We start from the raw sequence: 27,023 nt of genomic DNA, 5'->3' as shown, positions 1-27,023 counted from the left end.
AGTTGACTTGCATGATACATTTATCATGATCAGTAGGTTTTATGTAGGTACTTTTAAAAACTGAAACCATCAATCTTTTTGCTTAATAAAATGCAATGCAAGTATAAAATGTAATGAATGCAAATATTCATTCTTTCCACTGATTTGAATGGAATTAGATCAGCCCACTGGAAGGATTTTGTACATGTATGTTAGCCAAATAATAAGAAAAAGTTAAGGGCTCCAGTTTCCCAGGCAGTATTTTGACCACTGTTATGCTACTCCCCATGTGAGATCCCAAGTTTCATCCCCGTGACCATTCACCATTATGAAATTAAACAGGAGCAGCCTGAAGATAGAGATGTGGTCATCAAAAGCAGTGACCAAAATTGCTAACAAAGTATTTACAGCTGTTAGGGTGCTCTGATAAATAACAGAAAGTCGGAAGCCCTGATCATAAGAGTGCAAATTTAGAACGACTCCTCTTCAGTCTGTTGAAGTTGTTACAATATTCCTGTATCCTTGATGTAGGGTAGGGTGACCAGAAGTCCCGATAAAATCGGGACCGTCCCGATTTTGAGCTGTTTGTCCCGCGTCCTGACCGATCTCTGGTTGGGATGCAATTTTTGTCCTGATACTTTGCGCCGGCTTTTTTTTGGGGGGGGGGGGCGGCCCTCTCGGCCAGCCGGCAGCACTCGGCTTCCCCCCCCCCGATGTCCCGATATTTTCATCTCATCTGGTCACCCTACCTTGATGGAAGCAGAGACTAGCACTTCCTCTCTGATTACAGAAAATCAGCCTCACAAGCAGCACCTATAATTTCTATTTTTACATCACCAACTCTTCTACTCTTTAAGCATCCACGCCTCGAAATTTTAAAAACCTGGGCAATTTTTAGAAGCCTCAACTGGTTGAACCCATTTAATTAAATGTCCTTCAAATCATACCCCTGGCACAGACCCAGCAGCAAGCACTGACTCCTGGATACACCCATGAGACAAAGCAAACGAGCAAAATGCAGTGCCAGAGCTGGAGATGGATGTAGTAAACAAAAAACTGTTCTAATGCCTCCTGCCTCAAGGACTTGATTTTGAAATAAAATCTAAAGAATCTAGTTTGGGATCCCAAACATCTTGTAGCTTTCAAAAAACAGATTTTTTTTCCAGCTGAAACATTCAGTTCCTTTATCATTTTGCAGATAAGAACTGGCATTCATGTAAGGTCACTATTACATCATTACGCCATGCCATACACTCCCCCGCCCCCAAAAAAAAAAAAAAAATCAAGAAATGCCAGAATTGAGGTCAAACTATTTCACAAATTAACTGAAAAGGAAAATAAAGAGTAAAACGGAAGAATACTGCACTAAAAAGAGATTCTGCTATTCAACTCTATCAGGAGTAATTAATAAACTAAGCGAGGATGTAACTAGTGCCCCTAAGACCAGCCAGGTTGGATAATCATAGAATCATAGAATATCAGGGTTGGAAGGGACGTCAGGAGGTCATCTAGTCCAACCCCCTGCTCAAAGCAGGGCCAATCCCCAGACAGATTTTTGCCCCAGATCCCTAAATGGCCCCCTCAAGGATCGAACTCACAACCCTAGGTTTAGCAGGCCAATGCTCAAACTTAAATGTAAATCTTAATATGTCTTAGAACATACGCTTTATTTAAAAAAATAGGACAGATAGCAAGGCTAAGTTAATATTGCTGTTGAAATCAATTACTTCTGCTCAGCCACAGAATGTGTTAGATTTTTACATTTGCAACTTGATCCAGCTTCCGCTGAAATCAGCAGACAGACTCCTATTAACATCAATGAGAGCTGGATCAGGCCCTAGATGCAGTATTATTAAAAGGAGGAGCTGATAGTGACCCTTTTATTTAGTGGTCTATATTCTATTATACAAGACGGTGCTACCTTTTCTTCGAAAAACCTTCACACCACATTGTTTGCAATAGACCTTTGCTCTTTGGCAGAGGCATAGCCCTAAGGCTAAAGAAGCGTCTTTTTTTAATCCCACAAAATTCTGTCCAGCTTTTATTGACAAACTGTTAAAAATCATCATTTCCCTTTTCTCAGATGTGTTCCTCAGGAAACTGTCACAGTATTGCCAACCCCAAGCATTCAAAATTCATGAGTGAGGCCTCAAACATCGTGAGATTTTTTTTAAAAATAGTAAGCGTTGGTTTCTTTTTATTTCCTTTCTGGTTTCTATGCCTTTAGGGTACAGTCGGGTCATATTTTCAATCTTTTCTATAAAATCACGAGGAATAGAAACTTATTTTTTTAAAAGGGAAGCTGAGATTCTCTCATATTCCCATCATTCCAGTAGCTATGGCGTCATGAAAACACACCAAATATTGTAAGACATGTGAAAACACCATGAGATGGCAACAGTGAATTGGCAGCAGGCCAAAAAACACAGTGGAAGATGAACATCCTGAGGATGCACTGAGCAGCAGCAGCAAAAGCACCACCAACACCACACATTATACTGAGAACTGGGAGCTGCTGGAGCAACTACAAACTACAATCCAATGGCCTACACCCCCCTCTCAGGGTACCAAATAGGTCAAAAGGAGAGAGCAGATTAGGCTTCCCCACCCCCATTGACCCAGTGGTCCATTGCCTCTGGAATAACAGCCTTCTCCTGCTGCCAGTGAATGTCATTAGTCCTGTAGCCCAAGTGTTAGCTGACTGTGCTGCAGTACAGAAGATTCACGATTCAAAATACAGATGAACACTGGAGGGGTTGTCACAGTTACACATAACAGGTGGGGGGGGGAAAGGGGGTAACCGTTTTCCTTTAAAAATCAAGGGAATCATACCCCCCAAAAAAATCTAAATTAAAAGATGATGATTTAGTTTGCCATGCCAAACACTCCAAAATTAGGAAGTGCCAGAATTAAGATTACCAGTGCAACTTTAATGCAAACCACCTTTTGCATAGGCATTTGATTACGCTTGGCAGAACTCAAATTTTTTTTTTTTTAAATAATTTTGATGGATAACATCAATGTTCATTTTTAAAATTTATTGATTTAAATGTTTACAGTTGTGGAAAATTGGGGGGAGGATCAGATAATTATTTAATGACAGTAGATGCTGAGATTCAAAAAGAAAGCTTTGTAACCGTTAAAACAATATTGTCAACATCAAATGTCAAAATATATAAAAGACAAATCCATAAATCAAGACTTGAATAAGTTCCCAAACAGTCAAAGTAAGAAAAATGTTACCTGTAAATTTTGTATTTTTTCATCGGTTTGTGTGTATACAGTGAAATTGAGGTTTAGCAATAAAAATCTAATCCTTCCAAGCCTAATTATGTTACAGTCTTTAACTAAATAATCACATACTCTTATTTCTACAGGACATCTGTCTAATTTGGTGCACAGGATGGATGCAAGAGATGAGGGAATTAAGGTTGCAAAGGCAACCCTAAATCTGTCATTTCCCAATTTTGGAGTGTTTTACTTTGCAATCTGAATAATGTTCTTTAAATACACATTTTTTTCAAATGTAATTATTATTTGTATTACAATAATACCTTAAGGCTCCTCTGAGGCCCCATTGTGCTAGGCAGAGTACAAACACAGAGTGAGAGAGAATCCTTGCCCCAAAGAGTTTACTATCTAAACAGATGAGACTCACAAAAAGGAGGAGGAAAAATATTAGCCCAGTTTAATACAGAGAACTGAGGCACAGTGAATGACTTGCCAGAGAGTATGTTTGTGACAGAGTTGGGAATTAAACCCAGATCTCCTGAGTCCCAGTCCAGTACTTGAACCACAAGATCATCCTCTCTCTCATGTAGCACTGGATACTTCACAATAACTAAAAATAGACAATTAAAAACAAATACCATCCTCATCAGATAGCCAAATGCCCAGTCCTGCTTTAGCCTGATGGTTACCTTCATTAGTGACAGATATTGGCACCATACGGTTTTAAAGTTACTTCTACAACCAGAGCAGACATATGCCTGGATGCTGTCCAGGTTTTTTATTAAGTGGATTTGATGTCTTGCAGGCTGGATTCCAATCTCGAACCATTAGATGAGGCAAAAGGATGAGAGGGGCAGAGCCCGTCTTTATCCTTTAAAGTGTATGGCTTAACAGATTAAATAATTTTGTCTCACGCTAGGTTTTTTTAAACCATTTTAATTTAATCTAAATGCATACGTCTGGTATGAAAAGCAAACTCTCCATGGAAACAGGAACAGAGGGGTTGACAAAAAAGGGAGCCACATTGCTCCTGTAGCAAAATACACATGCCATGTAACTGCCTAATCTTAAAAAGTGCTGAGAGCGCTCAACTCAGTAGAAGTTGAGGGCTCTTGTCACCATGGGTGCTCAGATCCTTCAAGGACCCTATATCATTTAAGTCAGGGGTTCTCAGACTTTTGTACTGGTGACCCCTTTCACACAGCAAGCCTCTGAGTGCGACCCCCCCTTATACATTAAAAACACTTTTTTATATATTTAACACCATTATAAATGCTAGAGGCAAAGCGGGGCTTGGGGTGGAGGCTGACAGCTCGTGACCCCCCATGTAATAACCTTGCGACCCCCGGAGGGGTCCCGACCCCCAGTTTGAGACCCTCTGATTTAAGTCAATGGCAAAACTCCCATCAATTTTAACGTACAGAATCAGGCCATACATCAGGACAAACAAGAAAACATTTTATTTTCAAGCTTCTAAGAGAGTATAACAGAGAAGCATAAATAAAACAAACAAATTAAAAGTAACAATTTTAAATGATACTATTTCAAAGTTTAAATATACTTGCACAGGTAGGGGCAAAATAGCCTGCTGAATCAAGTGTCACTCTATAAACCAACCAACAAGGGAATGAAGACACAATCTTGGCAACCCAGTACCTCACATACATAACAGTGGGGGGAAAACAATTATACACAGAGTCATCAGCAGGGACAACAAAAATATGTGAGCAAATAGAATCCTGAGATTCTGCAGATATAGCTTTTCTACATATTTTACCATATGCTGCAGAAAATTAAGCTTTCATTTTAAAAAGGGACATTTAAAATAGAAGCACCCAAATTTTAATATTGTTGGTTTTGAAACATCCCAGTCAAACACAAACTTAGCACTTCAAAAGGAAGGCAGTATTTGTTGTAGGGCTTGTCTACACTTGGAAATTGACTGGAATAGCTATTCTGCAGTACAGCAGAACCTCAGGAGTGGAGGTGATTCGTAACTCTGAAATGTTCGTAACTTTGAACAAAACATGATGGTTGTTCTTTCAAAGAAGTTTACAACTGAACATTGACTTAATACAGCTTTGAAACTTTATTATGCAGAAGAAAAATGATGCTTTCCCTTTATTTTTTTTAGTAGTTTACATTTAACACAATACTGTACTGTATTTGCTTTATTTTTTTTTTTTGTCTCTGCTGCGTACTTACGTTTCCAAATGAGGTGTGTGGGTAACAGCTCAGTTCGTAACTCTGGTTTTGGTAACTCTGAGGTTCTACAGTATCTCCCCACTCGGACGCTTATATTCTGGAACAAGAATGCCTCTTCCTGGTTTAGTTTATTGGATTAAGCTAATCCAGAAAAAGGCACTCTTATTCTGGAATAAGAGTGTCCACACAGAGAGAATTCTAGAATAGTTATTGCACTTTAATCCAGAATCAGGTAGGGTGTGAATTTAATTTCCAAGTATAGACAAGCCCTTAGGGTCAGAGACGGGAGTATGGTATTCAAATCCAGATTTAGAAAAAGGCTGGGATTTAAGGTCAAATCAAATTTCAATTCAACAGTGCTGAAATCTTGCAAACTTTTCTCAAACGATCTCAGGTACATATGAAGCAAAACAACAGGATTCTTCTGGATTCAACTGTAACCAAGCTTCATACGAACAACTTAATTTACCACAAGTCTTCCCAGAGATTAGCACATTCTTTTCCTTCATACAGCACATTCAGTTCTATATAAAAGCTTTAGTGTTTTTTTTAAAAAGCACAACTCACTGGTACTAATCTGTACATCATTCAGACTGCCATGACCATTTGGCGGTGAAGCAGACACACTAAGTAGATCTCTAAACATTACATACTAAACATATCCTGGGATAACTGTAAACTCTGCTTTACAGCCCACATGCCTACTGAATGGAAGTTTTCTTCTAATATTTGCCATTTTCCCATCTGTTAGTGCCACTGGAAAAAAAAACCCAGAACCAAATCTTGTACCTGTCCAAGAAGCATGTGCTTAGAAACTATTCTTAAACGATATTCCTCACCACTCAATGTAATGTTTATACACTAGTGAGAGGCATAGTGATCTTAAATAAATGTCACCTCATCAAAACAAGACATAAGTAAAAATCTTGTTTTGGGTCCTGAACTGCAGATGAGCAATTATGCAGTCATTTCCCCCTTCTAAGTTACCTTCTCCAGTTCTCCTAGTTTACTTTACATCACCTACCCTGCTCCACATCGATATATTATTTATAACAGAATTTCCACTCTGACTTAATTTGCATGCCAAATAACTGGATTAAACATTCTTGCAACTGTCTCCATTGTTTACATGATTTTTCAAAAAATGGAACAGTCTGCCTATTTGTAGGGCACCAATTACACTTGTATTCTCACTTCTTTTATTATCCAGCATTGCTATCACAAACTTGCACACAAACAATTCACATCAGCATAGAAATATAAAGCCTTTGAAGCTCTGATTACTACTCCACAGAAACTCTGCAGTGTCCTGTGCTCCACAGTTTTTGGAGTTTCATCCCGATTCTTGAGAAAATTCTCTCTTCAATGACAGCAGAATCTCTAAGTATCACCTAGAACAACTGTCAAACAGAGTAGCCATTAAGTTGTTGAGTGTGATGTAGGGAACTTCAGACAGCATGCCAACATCCTAATATATGAGTAAGTTTTTACCAAGACAAAGTATGGTCTTGCTATCTACCATGTAGACAAGCCCATAATAAAACAGTTCTAAATTCATGGTACAAGTTCTTGACGTCAACAATATCCCGTGGCAATGAGTTCCATAGTCTAGTTACTTGTGTGATAAAGTATTTCCTTTCATTAGTTTTCAATTTGCCACCTTTTCATTTTACTGAATGCCCCCACTGTGTTCTGAAACAGGGAGAACAGAAATGTACTATGTACCTTCTCTACACCATTCATTATTTTATGTACTTTTATCAGGTCCTCCTTCTTTGTCTCTTTTCTAAAGCAAACAATCCCATGCCCCTAAACACTCTCTGAACCCCCTCTAACTCTGCAATATCCTTTTGAGATGGGGTGACCAGTACTGAACATAGTATTCCAAAAGAGGATGAACCACGGAATACAGAATGACATATTTTCTGTATTATCCTCTGTCCTATTCCTTATGCAACCTAAGCTCTTTTGACCATAGCTGCACACTCAGTAACAGTCTTCACTAAGTTATCCATAATGATGCCCGAATCCTTTTCGTGAATCGATACTCAGCTGCATTCAGGTTCCCACATCTAAATAACATTAACTTGCTGACAAGTAACTGGGTGCAGAACTGTGCAGAGACTTATTTGTGCCTGCATATCTGGGTACAAAAAGGGAGGCTAGCTTTTAAAAATAGGATCTTAAGTGACTTGCCCGAGGTCACATTGAAAGTTTGTGGAAACCTAAGAGTAAAACTCAGATTTCCTGAGTTGTCAATTTACAATTAAAATTATTAAATGCAATTCAAGAAAAGATGTAATGTACATTTAGGCACACTGTGAAAAAAATCACTAATATTACAAATCATGAAAATCACAAGCCAAGGTTACATATAGAATTCCCACACTAACCTTAGCACTTCATTCACACACAGACCAGAAAACAGTAACATTCTCAATGGCCAGCACCCATCCAGACAACTTTTACTCTGCCTCTGGATTTATGCTACTATTTTAGGGTCCAATCTAAACTTCCAGTAAAGATAATGGTCATCTTTTCTTTGACCTGAATGGAATTGGACTGGGTCTTTGGTTTCCCTTTTCAATAAAATACATTTAGATATCTGAGGCCTGATCGACACGCAGTGTTTGTACCAATATAACTAGTGGACTTAGATGAAAAAAACCACACTCCTAAATAGTATAATCCTACTATGAACACAGTTATAAAGCTGCCTTAAACCAGCATAGCTTATTCCCCTTCCTGGAGGGGAACACCGGTATAAGCACTTTTATACTGGAATTACTGCATCAACACTGAGGGTATGTCTACACTACAGGATTAATCCGAATTTAGATAATTCGAATTTGGGAAACAGGTTGTATAAATTCGATTGTGCGCGGCCACACTAAGCACCTTAATTCGGTTTTTAACCACATTAATTCGGTGGTGTGCGGCCACACTACCCCATTAATTTAAACACAGTAATTCGGTGGTGTGCGGCCACACTAACCCTAATTCGAATTAACAAAATCGATTTAGGCTCTACTCCGCTCGTCGAGGTGGAGTACAGAAATCGATTTTAAGTGCCCTTTAATTCGAATTAACTGGCTCTGTAGTGTGGACGGGTGAAGGGTTAATTCGGATTAACGCAGCTAAATCCGAATTAAAGTCGTAGTGTAGACCAGGCCTGAGCGGAGCAGTTGTACCGCTTTAACTATGTTGGTAGAGTAAAGCCGTACAACTTTTGTGTGAAGCCAAGGCCTGAGCAGACGTATTGTACGTATGATTTGTTCTGCAAAATCAAGTCAGAAGGCTCAGTGCAGTATGAATTGTTCCTGTTTTAACATAATGGACATTTTTTGGCACAAGAATTATGCTTAGTCTATGTTCACACAGCAGCTTTGTCTCCAATGATGTTTGGTTACAGGTACTAGGAATTATTTGACAAGGGATTTTAACAATTCTGCCCCCTCTCAGGTGAGTGCCCAACTACTGTGCTATAGTCATTCTAACTCTCTCTCTGGCCCAATTAGCATTTAATTATTAAATTATTTAATTAAAGTGGAACAACAGAAATTGATGGAGACGGACAGATTATTCCATAGCACGGTGATTAGGGCACTCACCTAAGAGGTGGTAGATCCCTGTTCAAATCCTCTCTCCTCATCAGGCAAGAGGGAACTAGAATCATTGGTCTCCTAAACCCTACCTTGGGTGAGTGCTCGAGCCACTAGTATAAAGACTGTAAGGGAGGTCATCATCCTCTCCCTCCCCTCAGAGTTTTGTATGGAACTAGGCAGCCTCCGAGTACTCCTACTAGATCAGCCCCCACATGCCACTCCTAACAGATCAGCCCTGACATGGCACAGAGGAGTGCCTATCTTTCTTTCAGTGGCAGATAGGTGTCTAGAGATAGGCATCACTGCGCATACCTAGAGGCTTAAACATAGGTGCCTAAGGAACTTTTACCACAAAAACGTAGACACCAAGAGAGTTAAGCAGGTTTAGATTATGCAGAGCAGAGGTTTTGTCGATTGCAGTGCCTAAAATCAAGTCTTAGGTGCCTAAGTACCTTTGTGGGTCCCTGTAGTGGGGCGGGTGCCCCACTCTCACAGAAAAGGGGTTAAAAGCAGCCCTGGAGAGGGCTGCAGCAGGGAAAGCAATTAAGAACAGCTGGGGGAAGCTGACTGGGTAGCTGACCACAGGTGTGGCCAGCTCAATCAGGGCCCAGCTGGCCCTTATAAGAGGACTGTGGGCCAGGAGGAGTCCTCGACGCTTGAGTCCATCTCCCAGCCTGTCCATGTTCCCTGGCTGCAATCCCACTCACTGGCTTTGGCCATGAGGTAGGCCTACACCAGAGGTAGGCAAACTACAGCCTGTGGGCCGGAGCTCCCGGCCGGGGAGGCTAGCCCCCGGTCCCTCCCCTGCTATCCCCCCTCCTCAGCTCACTGCGCCGCCAGTGCTCTGGCCCACCGCTCCTGCCAGGCAGGGCAGCGGGGCTGCGACCTCCTGCCGCTCTGAGCGGCATGGTAAGGGGGCGGAGAGCGGGGTTGGATAAGGGGCAGGGGATCCTGGGGGGCAGTCAGGGGACAGTTGGATGGGGCAGAACCTGGGGGGGCGGTTGGATGGGGTGGTCAGGGAGCAGGGGGCGGTTAAGGGTGGGGGTGTGGATAGGGGTTGGGGCAGTCAGGGGACAGGAAGCAAGGGAGTTGTATAGGGGGTGGGGTCCCAGAAGGGAGCGGTCAGGGGACAAGGAGCAGGGGGGGTTGGATGGGTCGGGAGTTCTGAGGGGGGCAGTCGGGGGCAGGAAGTGGGAGGGGGTGGATAGGGGACGGGGTCCAGGCTGTTTGGGGAGGCACAGCCTTCCCTGTCCAGCCCTCCATAAAGTTTCGCAACCCCGATGTGGCCCTCGGGCCAAAAAGTTTGCCCACGCTGGGCCTACACCTTGGCTCCATCCTTGCTCCTGGGCTCCAGAAATACTGACCACTCATCTTCTAACACTATTCTGAGCGATAATGGAGGGGTGAGAGAAACAGTACAGAAGACACTGACATGTTTTTGTATGCAATATTGGTGCTGCATTTCTTTAAGTTATACATTCTTTAAAAACACTTCTATGTGCACATACTTTGCACTCTGTCTACAACTCAAGAACAGTGAGAGCTGCACTGAAGTCTACTCTAATGGTGAAATCCTGTCTTAAGGGACCCCCGTGTGCTAGCTGACCCCTTCTCACTGTGTCAGGTGCAATTCTGTTGGGTCTGTAATTAAAGGTCACCTTTAACAGGCAATCAATGTTCACCCATCTCTTGAGTTCTCTTACTTATAATAAAAAAAAAATGGAGATATCCTATCTCCTAGAACTGGAAGGGACCCTGAAAGGTCATCGAGTCCAGCCCCCTGCCTTCACTAGCAGGACCAAGTACTGATTTTGCCCCAAATCCCTAAGTGGCCCCCTCAAGGATTGAACTCAAAACCCTCAGTTTAGCAGGCCAATGCTCAAACCACTGAGCTATCCCTCCCCCCTAGACATCATTGTACTCCTGAACCACACAATGGATGTTTAGGGAAATAAATAAAATATACAGCCTGGGTAATTTACACCGATGCTTTAAGAAGCAACCCAGACACCCCAGCAAACAGCCAGTCATTGGGTTGATGTGTTCTGGTTCAGCATAGAGGAATCCTGCCTTCAGGCCATGGAATCCCATCAGAGTTCCATAGGCTGTGCACAGCAGCAAGTCCTGCTCCCCGGCCTCATTTTCTGCAGCGTGACGCTCCATGCAGCACAAGGGCTGAATATCCCAAACCATGTCCTCTGCTTGTACAACTGAACACCAATGCCACTGCCAGGAAGTCAACACAGCAGTGGGATGAGGGAAGCAGGGGCAGGATTCGTCCCTTGGTAGTGCAATAGCCTTTTCTATTATGTATTGCTCTAGTTCCCAGAAATGCCTCTGTGTTCACAACTCCATACATTGGGATTGGCTCTAGTACTTCAACGACCAATGCCAGTTTTCTAACTCCCAGCTGAAAGTCCCGTTTGCTGATCTAGGGCCACGTCCTGTATTTTTTAAATACAGGACAAACACCATTAAAGTCAAAAGGTGTTGGTCTGAATAAGCACTGGGTCCTCAGGCAGAGAGTTACACTGAGGTGAAGACAGACGAAAACAAGAGAGATGCTGGGGGCCTTCACAGCGGTTCTCAGGAATGTTCTGTTACATGTTCGAAACATTTATTTTTGCTTACCACATGTATTGTTCACATTCAGGTCAGTGATACACAAAAAATAAATATCTCCAACAGCTAATATTGTCTTAGAACTGTGCAAGCATCCAGTCTCTAACATGCATTCATCTAGCAATCATCACTTCCTTTGTCTTAAACTATGTCTTATAGCAGGGGTCGGCAACCTTTCAGAAGTGGTGTGCCAAGTCTTAATTTATTCACTCTAATTTAAGGTTTTGCGTGCCAGTAATACATTTTAACATTTTTAGAAGGTCTCTTTCTACAAGTCTATAATATATAACTAAACTATTGTTGTATGTAAAGTAAATAAGGTTTTTAAAATGTTTAAGAAGCTTCATTTAAAATTAAATTAAAATGCAGAGCCCCCTGGACGGGTGGCCAGGACCTGGGCAGTGTGAGTGCCACTGAAAATCACCTCACGTGCCACCTTTGGCACGCATGCCATAGGTTGCCTACCCCGTCTTATAGTCTCCCTTTCTACTGAAATTCCCACAGGATGAGTGTGCAGAGAGATCTCAATATACTCATCCTTTAATGGCAGATCCCTCCCACTATGATTGAAGGAGGGGTACCTGAGACCTCCAAGGAAATCCAGTTCCATCTTCCCAGCTCATGAGGCAGCTATGTAGACAGTGGGATCTTCCATTCTGCTCCTTACTCCGTGTGCCACTCCTGGCAGCATAATTCACTCAGGAGCTACACGGCCAGGGGCTCACTCTCCCCATCACCAAAAGATGTTCAAGCTGTGAAGTGGGGGTTATGTTGCAGTGAGTAGGGAATCTGAGCACTTTTGAGGGGCTTCTACAGGCTGGGGTTGGGGGGCAGAAGGAAGAAAGCCATATAGTTTATCCTCACTCCTTCCAGGAGTTAAACTTTCTGGCTGCCCATGTGTTCCAAAGCACAAAAGAAAGAAGAGAACGGGGATCCTGTTCCACCAGGCTGACAAGAAAGCAGCTTTCTGTTTCTTGGGAACTTCATGGGTTTATTGTTGTCATCGTTATTATTTTTAAGAACATTAGTAGTTCTCACAAGATGGAGCATAAATGTGTCACCGTAATTTATCTTAGACTACACTGAAGCTGGGAGCATGACTCCCAGGCCAGGTATACAAACGTTGCAGTGTGGACACTGCAGCACAGGCTAGCCACCCGATACAAGCCCACCTGACCCCCGGTAAACAGCCAATAAAATGTGTGTGAACTCAGTATTTCTCTTCCTTCTGTATAAAAATTGGTGCCTTTGAAAAAATAACCTTCTTTCTGTATTCCACCAGCTTTCAAGCTAACCTCCTTCCCTTCGTATATACTTGGCTGCCCAGCACCCCCAGATAACAACTATCTTCAAATGTCTCCTGAGCTAACAGTAATTCACTGACACCAGTACAGTTACAGTGCCCATATCTCGAGTCCACATTCAGGTGGCTACCCCGTACTGCTTCTCATGCCACAATGTCTACACTGCTACTTTGAGTGCACTAGCTCAAGCGGAACTAACACCCAGGCTGGGAGAGACCCTAGATATATTCTGATAGGTTTTCCTATACTCTAAAATAACTCAAGGAAAAATGTTCTATAATTTTGCAGACCTAACCATTAACAATGAATCAAGGCAGAGCCCTGCACGTGATATTTCATTGCTAAATCAAGAAGCATTTCACAATATCTGTTCCAGTTCTATAAAAATATTTTAGGACAAATTTATTGAATTTAAAAAGAGTCAGCATTTTTTCTAGGAAGTAATCGACTTGGCATGTAATGCTTTACCAGGGTTCATTCCTGAGTACAGAGTTGGGCCCTGAGCACAAGACCTCATACTCCTGTCCCCGCTCCCTCTGCTAAGCCCATGAAACAAGCTGTTGTAGCTGTCCTTAGTGCTAGTAACCATATCAGCACTACTAGATTTACTAGAGCAGTGGTTCCCAAAATGGGGTTCGTGAATCCCTGGGGGTTCACGAAATGTTACAGGGGGTTCTTGGAAAAAGTTCACTAATGGTGGACAGAGCTGTCCATAGGGACCCCGGGCAGCACGGGGCCAGCAGCCTGGAACCTTGGGGACTTCCAAGAGCTAAGCAGATCAAAGCAAACATATCTATCACACTGAGATTTAAACTTCAAGACTCCTTATAAGAAATGGAAAGGGAGGTGGTTATTTTTTGCTGTTTTTAAAATTAAATAGGCTGCTAGTGTTGTTTTTAAATTATGAAGAACAAGTTTAAGCTTTGTTGTAATGCGCATTGTTTGCCTGAACTGCTCAAGACCTGAGTGCTTGTGTAGGAGGAATTCTTTGAGTTGGCTTCTTAAATACCTTCCTGCTGTTTCACATCTGATACTCCTTGATGAAACATAGGAGCCAGAGGCACCAGTACGGGGGCAGGGTGACGAGGGTCACGTGCCATCCCCGTGGCAGCGTGGGCCCCCCCCCCGCAGGTCCCTCCCCTTTTTTTCCCAGCGGGCCCCCCCCACTTTTCAGCAGTGCCCCCCCAGGCCTCCAGGTGTGCAGGGGCTTTGCCCCCGCACCTCTTTTTTCTACTGGCACCTTGATAGGAGCCTTGTCTTATAACAGGCTTAATCAAAAGTGATACAAGCTACAGAAGTGAGATCTTGGAAGTGAGTTGCCATTTTCATAATGTAATAAAAATACTGTAATGATAATTAATAGTGTGTAATAAGCATATCATAAAAACAAATTTTATATTTCCAAGATCACTGCTCTTATAATTTATGCTGAGGTAAGAGAAAATCCCTGGAAATATTCATTTTTTTTTTGGGGGGGGGGGGGGAGTTCACAAGCCTTGACATTTTAGTGAAAGGGGTTCACAGGTTGTTCAAGTTTGGAAACCCCTGTACTAGAAGCAACTAATACTGCTAAGGTACAAGCACCACCATGAGAGAACATCCCAGGAACTGAAATATGCAGGTAACACACACATCTTTACTGTCCTCCTCCAGTGTGGTGCAGCCCTTCTTGGGGCATTGACAATGGGAGGTAGGCTTTGGTTAACAGCTGTGGAGCACAGGGTTCACAAGACAAATTGATTTAGAATCCGTCCACTCCAAAATACAGATGACAAGAAGATAGAAAACCAATATAAAAATACCCCAATCAGGGGTCAAAAATTAATTTTGCAAACAGAAAATGCCCCAACATTAGAAGATGAAGGATATTAAAATGCCCTTATCATACTGAAGGTATGGCACATTAAAAACACAGGCTTAATTTGCTCAAGAAAAAGGGCTGCTTACAGCTCTCATGGAACAGGGTAGTAGAAAACGCATGTTATACATTTAATTTTCAGTTTAAAAGGAAGGTTATTTCCGAGCTGAAGTTGTGTGGAAAGTATTAGTTTGGAAAAGATCTTTCTATAATATACTCTCCCATTCTCTCAAAGGCCTATGCTCTTGTGGTGGAGCAGCTGGCATAATCTCTCCTCACAGGGATTCATCCTACTAAAGTTTTACTGCCGTGGATTGAAAAAAGCATCAGGACACCAACAACAGAGGAGATTCCCAGGACCTGCAGTAAGTATAGATGCTAAGGTTGCTTGTAACACCGTCCCCAATTTCTTCAGTTCTCAGTCAGCAACTCTCATGATTAAACCAGCCACAAAGAGAGCTTTCTGAACCCAGTGGTTTTACGATTACTCTTGGATGCATTTCAATGCCGATGAAACTCAAACAGCATGTAGTATATGCAAAAAGTCCGCAGGAATAAAAATACCTTTAGTAATGGCACAGCCAGTTTCAAAATTGTATTCTGAAAAGACGTGCAGATGCTGGAGATTATAAGGCAGTTGTTTGAAGGGATGAAAAGTGATTTTATCAAGAGTGCAAAAAGCCATTAACAGACAAAGGAAGTACCATCACAGCACATCTTTAAACTGTGTATTGGTGAGCAAAAGAAAAAATAATTTTCGCAGGAGAAGTGTTCTTTATAAGCTAAAGTTACTGATAATGGGAAACAGGCTATATATTCCTCAGAAACTATGGCTAATGAAAAACTAAACTCCTTGGCTTTGTGCAACTAGAAACTAAATGACAGACAGGCAGGCCTCTTCTCTTTTTAGCATCCTTATAGATCAAAGTTCTGATACAGAAACAAAAGAAAAAACCTTTTCATTTATGTTAACCTGCTTGACCCACAGACATTTATTCCAAGTACTGTGTCCACTATGGGCTAAATTTGAAGAAGAGCTCAGGTCACATTAAGACACCAAAGCAAATGGCCAGATTTTTCAAAAAAGTTCAGCTCACTTGGTGCAGAGCTCTTCTGAGCATCTTGCCATAAGCATCTCAATCTTTCATAGCCCTATTCAACTAACATTCAGGTTACCTACAGGAGTGGCCAGGACACCAATTCCATTTTTCCACAGTTATCAGCCACCACCACCAAAAAAATCCACACAACCAAAATAAAATAAACCATACATGGCTAACATGGCCAGAGTTATGGTGGCTGGGAGTGATGAGGCAGACAAACAGTAGTGACAAACAGAAGAGATGGTGTTACAGGACATCTGTTAAGGCTAAGGCACTTGCTGATGCATTACAACTACGCTGGCCACAGGTTAGCCCAGTGAACTCTCAGTTCGCTGGTGCAGTTCCTTATTTGAAAAGAACAGTAAGCTGTTTTGACAGTTCTTTATTATTTTAAATCTCCTCCTACGCACTTTGATAAACAAAGGGATTCAGAATTTACTTAATGAGCCATCACTCAAAATAAAGGAAGTTCATGATGTGAATTGAGTAGCATTATACATTGCACTGCGAACTGTATTAACACGCCGGATTCTCTAATTACTTATTTTATTTAATATGGATTTTTTAATGCTGAAGTCAGTGGGTATGCAAAGAAGTTTTCCCAGGTAGATTGTATACATCATTGTCATGCTATTTATCATGAAGTGGTTCCTTGTTTTTCAGAAGCAGGATCTGGGTACTATAATTGTACAGGTGTCAGTAAATTACTGTTAGCTCAGGAGCAAATTAAAGATAGGTGTTATTCTGGGGCACTGTGCAGCCAAGTTTATATGAAGAGACTGTAGGATAGCTTGAAATCTAATGGAACACAAAGTACAGGTTATTTTTCAAAGGCACCAATTTTAATACAGGAGGAAGAGAAATACTTAGTCCACAGAAACGTTTTATTGGCTGCTTATATTAAGTCATTATAAATACATCACACAGCATGGCAACAACATATTGGATGTGTATGCAGAATAAAACCATAATCCTGTTTATCCCCAAAATTATTAATATTCTGGGCCTTGCAGATCCCACAATTTAATAGCTGTAGAATCCACCCCTGGCTATAGAGTTGTGCTCTGGAAAATAAGATTTTTTTTGTTTGTTAGTTTTTTGTTAAAGGAAAAGTCATGGTTGTGAAGAAAACTTCAACATGTGAACAGAAACAGACTTCATGCGACTACAGGCAGCCTGAAACATTAGCTGAGAGGTGAGTCTGTGAATGTCTTATTCAACTCAATCAGTTGTGAACTTGGAATCCTAAAGATGACAACCGAGATGTCAGTGGCGTTGGATATATATTTCTGCTAATTTTAGCTTGGGCCCCAGTCCTGAACTCTCTGCAATGTCTCCCCAGGTGCCAACAGTCAACTGTCAAAACCTCCAGCTTCCCACCTGACAACTTCTTTAAACACTGTTAATACAAAAGTGTCTTATGTTGAAGACTGAAAATGTTAGGAAAGCATAAAACAGGGTCTGCTGTATCCACCGTTAGTTATTTGCACATTTATTGAAAACCTCCATTATTAAAAATTGAATTTGAACAGCTGCAGAATTTCTAGCCTCCTACAGAGGGCCACAGAACATAGGCACAGGTGGACAGGAAACCTTGATGCTGTTCCATAGTAGCACAATAGCCTGCTGGAATTCTACTCCATCATCACGGAGAGGAAGATGCACACAAACTGAGTCACTAGGTAGCCAAAGCAGAAGACTTCACAGACTCTTAAGCGCAGACAGGGAGAAGCTTTTACAAATAAATAAAACAAAACAGAGTTCCTGAACAGAGAAAAGCACACCGGAGCACCCACCCACAGAGTCCGCGCCTATGACCGGGACAGCAGGTAAGAGCGGGTCAGCTCCCGCGCACCCAGCGTGTGCTGCAGTCTCCTTACTAGGCAGAAGGCAGGGGCCATATTCACAGAGCCGAATGCGCCGGCGTAGGAGCACCAGTTGCGCTGGCATAGGGGCACCAGTTTAATAATACTGCGTACGGCTCCATAAATCCTAAGGACGGCCCTGTCCATAAGACATCCTTTCTCGCCACACTCAAAAGAGAGACTTAGTGAAATAAAAACCAACCTATTACAGTGGGTTCGTCCCATTATATTGAGCTATAATCCACTTTTTTATGTGCACAACTGTTTTTCCCATTGCTGGGACACTGACTCAAGTCAAGAAATTTCAGTAATAAATTGTGTTTCTCTGAGAAATACTTCATTACAGGCCCAATGCTACAAAGACTTACTATTAGGCACACTGCTTAATTTCTGTAAATTGTCTCACTGGTAACAGTAAACACAATGCCAAGCAACAAGTCTTTGTGGGATTGGGGCACAAGGATGCAGTATTGCCAATCCCAAGCATTCACCGATCACAAATCAAGCCCACAAGAGTCAAGTTTTTTTTTTAATTCAATCACAAACTTATTTTTAAAACCAGCTTTTAGGTTATTTTTATTTGCCTTCCAATGTCATGGCCTCTGGATTGACATTTTTAAGCTTTCCTCTATAACCACAAGGGCTTCCATTTAATTTTTTTTTTTTTTTTTGAATTGTATACATCATGACTTCAGGAACTAGGGCTTGAAGAACTGCACCAAATATCACAACACATGCAAAAGAAAAAGGAAAAAAAAGCGCGAGAGAGAATGCACTGTGGAAATAAAGTACTCTAGCCATAACATTTTAGAAGGGTAGACGGAACGGTGTCAAGAGAATAATATTAAAGCCTTTTGCATCTACTTAAAAATCTATCTAAAAAACATCCTGTAGATGTAGCGAGAAACATTTCACACCCACCTCCAACTCCTCCCTCCTGTATTTCTAAACTTCTTTTGGGGAAAAAATAGCATTTTAAAAAACAAAACAAACAAACACAATAATCTTGATCAGAGGTTCCCTTGCCAGTGCCCTGATGGCAATTCTGGGTAGCCATAAGGATGGCGGCGGAGCAAATAGAAAGTTTGAATAGAAAGGGTGACATAGTAGAAGACAGAGTAGGGAATGAAAGAAATAAGCATTAAAGGAGCCAGCAACTGGAAAGGGGTGTTAGCAGGAAGCAATCAGGGAGCCCAACAGCTACACACTTGGGAGCAGGGACAAGAAAGAAAGGAGAACAGAGTTTCAGATGAGACGGAGGAACAGATTTTTAGAGCCCTGTGCAGAAAGACAAAATTTGTATCCACATCCAATCCACAAGCCGCAAAAGCGGTCCACAGATGCAGCTATAAAGCGGATATCCACAGATTTGCAGGGCTCTACATATTTTGATTTTGGGGGAAAGTGGGTAAGTCAGAGTGTGAGGGCTGAGAATTGATTTTGACTGTGGAGAAGGAATTCATTTTGATTTGTTGGAGGAGGGGGAAATTGATTTCTAAAAGCTGATTGTGGTGGTTGGTGGAGAACTAATTTTGAGTTGAGAGTTGGTGAGGGTTAAAAACTGACTTTGGGAGAAAGTTAATTGATTTTGGAGCTAGGGACAATTTTCAATGTGGGAAGCAGGAAAGCTGACTGCGAATACAAAGAGGAGTAGAATTGATTTGAGAGAATAAAACCCTAATTTGTGAGGGGTAGACGTAGGGGGCGGCGGGCAGAGCCAAGCCTTTTCTATACAAGCAGTTGCTCAAAAGGGGAAGTGGCTACACTAAAGTGGTCCACAACATTAAAGACTTTAGGAACTCCAGATATAAACTGCAGATTGACCTTGCCTTGCCACACAATTATCTTTACTGAACAATCACACCCATACACTCCTAAGACTCTCCCCTGTGGGCCCAAACCTGCAAGGCACTGAGCACCTTCCAGGATCAGGCCCTGCGCAAGCAATCTCTATTTCTGCAACAGCCAGTAAATTCCAGTTCTTTCCTTCAGCGCTCAGGAGCTTGTTGGAAAGCAGAGACCGGAAGGCAAACTGACTAGAGTGAACTGTGGAATCTCAAAAAATCTGAAGAATCTCTGCCATGCTCATTAAATGCCAAATCTTAAGTTCTTGCAGCATCCAGTTATGAAACTACCATGGAGGAGAAAAACAGATGAAAAAAATTCAAGTATTGCTTCATTTCCAAGAGAGAAAGATATTTTTAAGATGCAGGAACTACACTAGAATACCTCTATTTGATCCAAAAAAAGTTAGACGTTTCTCACAAGAAAATTAAGCCTTTAGTCAGTGCGGGCAGTTTGATAGAGAAGTCTAATCACTTTAGAAACGTAAAAGGTTTAGCAAAAAAGCTTTATAAAAGCAAAGAGTTTTATACAGAAGGTGAAGGGTATTGTATATATTGCAAGGAATAGGCACAATGAGTTGGATTAAGAAAGCTACTAAAGTGGCACCCCTTACGGAGTCACTCAGTGCTGTAACTATGGTGGGGAAAGCGGGGCAGCAACCCAGGGCACAGAGCCAGCAGGGGCACCAAAATGGGGCAGTGCGCAGAATCAGTCCTAGCGACGTCAGCACCATCGGAGCAGGCTCTCCGTGGTGCTAGGACTGTAGCAGGGTGCTGAGTGCACTGGTTGGCTCCTATTGAGCATGCATACACAGACTGAGCATGCTCAGTAACATCTGCTGAAGGGGCCCAGAAGCAAAATCGGGGAGGGAGGGAGCGCGTAAGAGCAGGGGTTAAGCCCATGGATGAGGCACTGCCAGTGGGTGGCAGAAGGCAAAACCCTGGAACAGGGAGGGGCAGAGGGGGTAACAGTTACCCCAATAGGGTGAGACACCTGCAGTGTTTTCAAAAATAGGGCAGGGGGGGGGTAGAGCGACTTTTTTATTTCCCCTCCCTCAGAACAGTCCCAGGGCTCTGTTTTTCAAGGCACAGGCATCCCAGTGCCTAGACACGGCAGCTCTTCTCTACCAGATATAACATACTGAGGTGCTGCAGGAGACTTGATTCCATGAAATATTTCATACACACACCCTCAAAAAAGAACCTGTCACACATTTTGGGTATTTAAAAGAATCCCTTATCAGTTTATATGTCTGCATAAAGTCTCCTAGCAGTTCATAAATCCGTCTTATCTGCTGCTGTAATTCCCTAACCTGCACTCCCTTTGTTGTAATCCATTTTAAATATAGTTTTGCTCCTTCTATTTGTTTACTTTTTTAAAATGTTATTTATTACTTTTAGCACTTCTTCATTTACTTTTGTCAACACTGTGAAGACAGATGTCATTGTGCTATTTAATTTATATTTTAATAGCAAATAAGCATTGAAAAATATTTATAAGCAAATAGTTGCTAGTATTTATAGCAATGACATCTGTGTTTCCAGCATAGCACTTCCTATGTGTTTGTGATTTTTAATTTGGAATTTTTAATTCTAAATTTTTTCTCTTTTTCTTTTTATAGCACAAGTTTATTCTGTAGGACCATGTGACTTCCAATCTATTTCCTAGCCTGGTGTCAAAACTTCTTCATTTTCATTTATTCCACCAATGGAGATTGCCTTTCTCACTGTTACTTTGCCTCTCAAGCCAGCTCTTAGTGCTTTTTTGCATGTCACTGCTTGCGTGTAGAACAATATACTATCTCATATTAAATCCTTCTCAAAGGCAAAAATCTACTGTAAGTTTTACTGAACATAAGAATGGCCGTACTGGGTCAATAATGGGCCATCAAGCCAGTATCCTGTCTTCCAATAGTGGTCAATGCCAGATGCTTCAGAGGGAATGAATAAAACAGGCAGTCATTGAGTGATCCTGTCATCCACTCCCAGCTTCTGGCAATCAGAGACTAGGGATACGGACACCTAGAGCATGGGGTTTCATCCCTGACCATCTTGGCTAATAGCCATTGATAGACCTGTCTGTCCTCCAGGAACTTATCTAATTCTTTTTCGAACACAGCTATAGGTCCATGATTGCTTGACAACCACAAGAATTCAAAAATCATGAGGTATACACCCCCAAGTCATGATTTTTTTTTAAAAAGATCAGTGATACTGGTTCCTTTTATGCGTCTTTTTGTTCCTGAGCCATTAAGGTGCAGGAGACCCAGATCCACAAAAGTAGGAGTCTAAACCCCTGAGTGAATCTTGGCCTCGCCTCAGACTTTTGCTGTTACCTCTCCCAAACAATATATCCAAGCCCGTATCTACACTACAAACTTATGTTAATTCAAGTTATGTCAGCATACAGTCACCGCAGCTAGTATGTCACTTGTGTGCATGCCTACTTGACTCCTTGTGTCCGCTGTGAGTGTTCTCACCAAGAGCGCTTGTACTGATTCAGAGTGCGGTGCACTATGGGTACGTATTAACCACCTGTCACAATTTGCTGCCTCTCCCAGTTGTCATCCTCTGGTCTAGGGGTGGCAAATTTGTGATGGATGGTTGATGCCCTATCACAATTTGCTACTTCTGGACCAGATGATGGGATAGGTGAGAGGGAGCAAATTGTGACAGGTGTACCTGGGAAGGCACACCCCACAGTTTGAAAAACTCCACGCTAAATGGAAGGCAGAAATCTGGGGAGGCATTTGACCCCACAACTCCACAAGTGCAGTCCCCCCCCCCCCCCCCGTGTCACCTCTAAGTGGCACAAATACACTTGCTCACCCCAGGTGCTAAAATGCTTAGTTACAGCTCTGTGGTCACTTATTATTTTCTGTCATAATCTCAATGTTTTTAACAGTGAATGTGTTGCCTCTTGGTATTAGAAGAATCTGATAAGAAACAATACATAAGGAGCTTAGCAACATGTTTAAAATCAACTCTGTAAGATTCAGGCCTATCTCAGTGGAAGCGTAGTTATTATATATATTGTGGTAGCATCTTGGGGGCCTAGTTAGGACCCAAATTTGCTAGGCAACATATAAATGAGCAAAATAAAGACAGTCCTTGCCACAGAGAGCTCACGGTCTAAGGGGATATGAGCAATTTCATTTCTTATACACTATGGCCAACACGAGTGCATTTCCCGACGCTCAAAGCAATCACACATTTACAGGGGAGCTTGGTTGGTTGGATTCTTCCATCGAGAGTGACTGAGCTAGACATGCAATCTAAGAGAGTCAGCAAATTACTCCCTCCACAGGTTCTAAATACATTAATGTTTCAGGTAGAGAAAAAGTTTTGCTCTGGCAACCCAGATAGTGAATAGATGTTGTAACCAACCAATGGCTGTTCAGGGGGCCTATATGAACATGAGTTTGGTGGTTTTCAGTCCAATTCCCCCTGACTAAGTGTCCACACCATAAAAAGCACACCACCACCATTTGTACTAGATAGACTCAGAAGCTGGGCCAAGGACTGAATGGACAGAGGATAAGCTATCCCCTCCCTACTATATGTACTTCATCCAGGTTAAGGCTGAAATACATTAGTAAGGCTGCAAAACCTGTACTTCCCCCACCTGTTTTAGGGTAAGCAGAGGATGTCAGATACCAGGGCTATCAAGCCAGCACCTTTTATATGCACTAAACTCATGTGATTCATGTAAAAATCAAATTTTTGAGGTATCTAGAGTCACAAATCCACATTAAAGACACAGGTCATTTTTTTTTTAAATGTAGGGAATCTAAATTAGTAACCTGATTTTCAGAGGTGCTGAACAGCCATAACTCTTAAATGCTTCAGTGGGAATTTACAATGCCACATTTGAGCCCAGAAAAGGCAGATCTGTTCAACTGAATGCCTGAAAATAAGATTTTATAATGAAGTGCTAACATCTTTAAATATACCATCACAATTAATAAAGTGATCAATAATCTCTCTGGAAGTAGCAGTCTATAATCATTAACAGCAGCAAGCATGAGAAACTATATAGACCAGGAAAAGCAAGACTGAAAATCCCTTCACTATGCTGGACATATGCTGTTTACCTAGAAATAATCCAATTAAAGAGTAAAGCAGCAACACAAGAGTGTCTGTGACCTCCAACATAAACAGCATAGCTACCAGCTTGAGGACCGAGAGTATTCAGACCACCACATGAAAATTCAGATCAATACAAGAAAAACAATAAACAAAAATTTACTCAAAAACAAAATGAAGGTATTAGAACTTTGCAAGAATACATCTAGTGTTGCACAGTGCAACTGACCAATTACAAAACAATGAAATTCACAAGATAAATCCATTTTGAGAAGAACAAAAGATTATTTCTTCTTATCTTCAACTTGTAAATAAGCATTCTTCCTGTTGAGTTCATAGACAATCTTTTCTCCCAGCCATATGTTGCTTTGGTTGTGTTTATGACTGCATTGTCATTTATTTTAAAATATGAATGGATCATTATTTTCTTACAGAACCACAGTATTGTTGGAGTGCCAATACATTAAAATAAGACTTAGTGTTTACTACATTTCCCATCAAAGGGCACTTACAACATGGACCTAAAAGAATATACTGTAGCCCTGTTGCTCCAATGCCGCATCATATACACATTAGGCCTGACTTCAGAAAGAGGCAGGGCAGAGGCAGTTAGTTTCTCATATTCTGTTGTCACTCATGCCAATTCTGCTCTTTACACCCAGCCATAAACTCAGATGCAAGCTTAAAAAAGGACAGCATTGCTCACCAGCACACAGAAATTAGTGTCTATTTCAGAGGCAGAGAAAGCTGTACTTAAAATGTTATAAAAATATTTTTATCATTCCTGTGTTTTATACAGAATTTCCACTTGTGGAAGAAACATTTAATTTTAACTCTCATGCTTATGGAACATTTTTATCTTAAGACGGTTTCCTCTTTTTTAAAAGTGTAGAGGAGTCTACAACTCAAGTGATTGTATAGGGTGAGTTTGCTTTATTTGTTAAAAGACTTATCTCTGAAACATTTCACAAAAGTGTGGTTATCCTGGTTACCAATGTGGCCCAGATCCTATAAACATTTACACCAGGGTAGTCAATTTTTTTTTTCCCCAAGGTCCAAATTTCTTGATCAAGGTATAGTCATGGTCTAGACTCCAGAGAAACATTTTTCAGGCTGCAATAACAATAATGACAATAAGTAAATAAAAAGATTTAGCAGTCCATTCAAAAGCGTCTGGGGGTCTGGATTTGGCCTGCAGCCTGCCTATTGACTGCCCCGATTTACACCTATGTGGAGTGTGGAACTGATGACACTACCCACATGAATTAAGTTGTGTCAAACTTAGTTTAGCTTTGTTGTGCTTCTGTTACTTTTTTACATTGCATTTAGCTTGGACAAGTGGTAAAATAGACTTGATACAGTAATTACTGGGTCAGATTCTATAGCCTGTTCTATACAGGAGATCAAACTAGTTAATCATAATGGTTTCTTCTGGCCTTAAAAAACTATTAAAATCAATTAGATTTTCTAGATTGTAAAGTTTATTAAAACTGAAATATCAAAAGTGCAGAGAATGCTTTTAAAAGTGATTTCTAATTTGACAGTGCCCCTTTAAGATAGGGGTAGTATTATGATTCAAGTATGTTTGATTGATATTTCTAACAATTTAACTTAGCAGAAGCAATTACGCATAACTACTAAAAGCATCCAATGCTAGTGCCAAGCTGGCCAACAAGAAGAAAAGCCAATAATAGAAATTAAGTTTGCTACAGATGATTTACAGTGCCGTTTTGGAAGTTTTCAAGTACGCTCACTTCCCACTGACATTACAGAACCGAGTCCATTATGAACATGAAAAATAATGCAAGCCTTCCTGGCCTACTAATAGATAACTTCAGTTTTAGTATAATGTATTTTAATGTGATTTTTTTTGGCTTTGCATGGTAAAACAAGAAACACCAAAAACAAAACCTAGATCCTGGTCCTCCATGCAAAACAAGACCAAAAAAATCCAATCAGCTCTAGGAGTCCACTTTGCATAAGGAGAGAGGTGTGACTGAGACAGACCCATACAGTTAATTGCTTGCTGCAGTCTAGCCAGCTCTAAATATGTTCCACTGGGCCATTACAGCACGAAATTCTTGTCTGACTCAGCAAATAACTCAAATAATTCCCAAGGCTCTGTGTCCTCACTCTTCCCATTCAAAAGATGGAAGGGGAAAGAGAAGTCTTTAGGCAAGAAAAGTCAGATCTACCCAGAATAAAATAAGATACACTATCACTCTGAAAAATGTGTCAAATCCCTATATCCCTTTGATGTTACAGTTGGCTTATCACACCCATCTCTGAGACATGTGTTGACATTTGGAAATGTTTCCGTTAAAAAATAAATAAATAAATAAGGCTGCTAAAAATCAAAGTTCATATCTAATAAATGCACAGTCTAATACTGCAGCAACCACTTAAGATGATCAAACTAGAGTGCAATAATTAACCCCATGGGGGTGGAAGGCACTTGTTAAGAGAGAGATCTGCACCCCACCCAGCAGCTTCTGCACTAAAGGAGGGAAACCACATAGTTGAACAGGCAACAGCCATGCTCCAGCATCAGCAACTCACTTGACCACACTTCTTACCATTTCTTGGTGCACTCGACCATCAGCTCCTGGTAAGAGGCCACAAACTGGAACTTGGATGCATGTTTCCCAACACGTTGCAGTCTCTTCCAAACTGAAGCCATGATGACGATGAGAAAATATCAGAGTCCAACACACAGCTGCAGCTCTTGGATCTAGCAAAGAGGGTTTAACAGTGCATGTGCCCAATGCTCAGGGTTCTACATATAAATACACCAAAAATGATGCAAAAGAAAGAGCCTGAGGTTATGTTTAGGACTCATGTTCTATCTCTCCCTTTCACAGGGTAAATCCCAGTCTAGGTGAATGGCACATTATTGGCTGGGAGCATCATGAGACATGACTGAGTGAATGAGTGATTGAAAAGAAGTTCCCTCATGGAGTCATCATTCCTTCTCATGCGCTGGGTGATGTGCAGACTGCCAGACTGGAAAACAAAGCAGAAAGGGGGAGAAACAGTGGTTAATGTGTTACACGCTATGATGTTGCAACTGTATGCAACCTTGTACCTTTCATCCATAGAGAACCACAACACACACACCTTCCCCCAGATAAATAAATAAATAAATAGAATAGAATAAAAATGCAGTAGCAATTTCAGGAATGCAAAGTCCATCTGGAAATATATCAACATGTCCTTTTATCAGCACCACCAACAACAAAAAAGCGCAGGTCAGGGCCATCCTAAAGCCTTATGAAGCATCTCCTGGAAGCAGTGCAGAGCAGCTGAGGTGCTGCCAATATG

At 41.4% G+C, this 27,023-nt stretch overlaps 1 protein-coding gene across 2 annotated transcripts in view; it reads right to left on the bottom strand.

Moving 5' to 3' along the window:
- The window catches only part of EHBP1 (EH domain binding protein 1), a 333,194-nt gene extending 306,493 nt beyond the window's left edge, over positions 1-26,701 (bottom strand). For both annotated transcript variants that reach the window (XM_024199807.1, XM_024199808.1), the window contains exon 1: positions 26,279-26,701. In XM_024199807.1, coding sequence (XP_024055575.1) covers positions 26,279-26,382 — 104 coding nt within the window. In that variant the 5' untranslated portion in view covers positions 26,383-26,701. The remainder of the gene's footprint in view (positions 1-26,278) is intronic.
- Positions 26,702-27,023: the final 322 nt, after the last annotated feature.

The sequence above is a fragment of the Terrapene carolina genome, unplaced genomic scaffold, assembly GCF_002925995.2.
Source record: "Terrapene carolina triunguis isolate 2854851 unplaced genomic scaffold, T_m_triunguis-2.0 Scaffold132, whole genome shotgun sequence".
In the NCBI taxonomy this organism is placed as follows: Eukaryota; Metazoa; Chordata; order Testudines; family Emydidae; genus Terrapene; species Terrapene triunguis.
The sequence above is the reverse complement of the archived record's forward strand: the minus strand, read 5'-3'. Positions and strand labels throughout refer to the sequence as shown.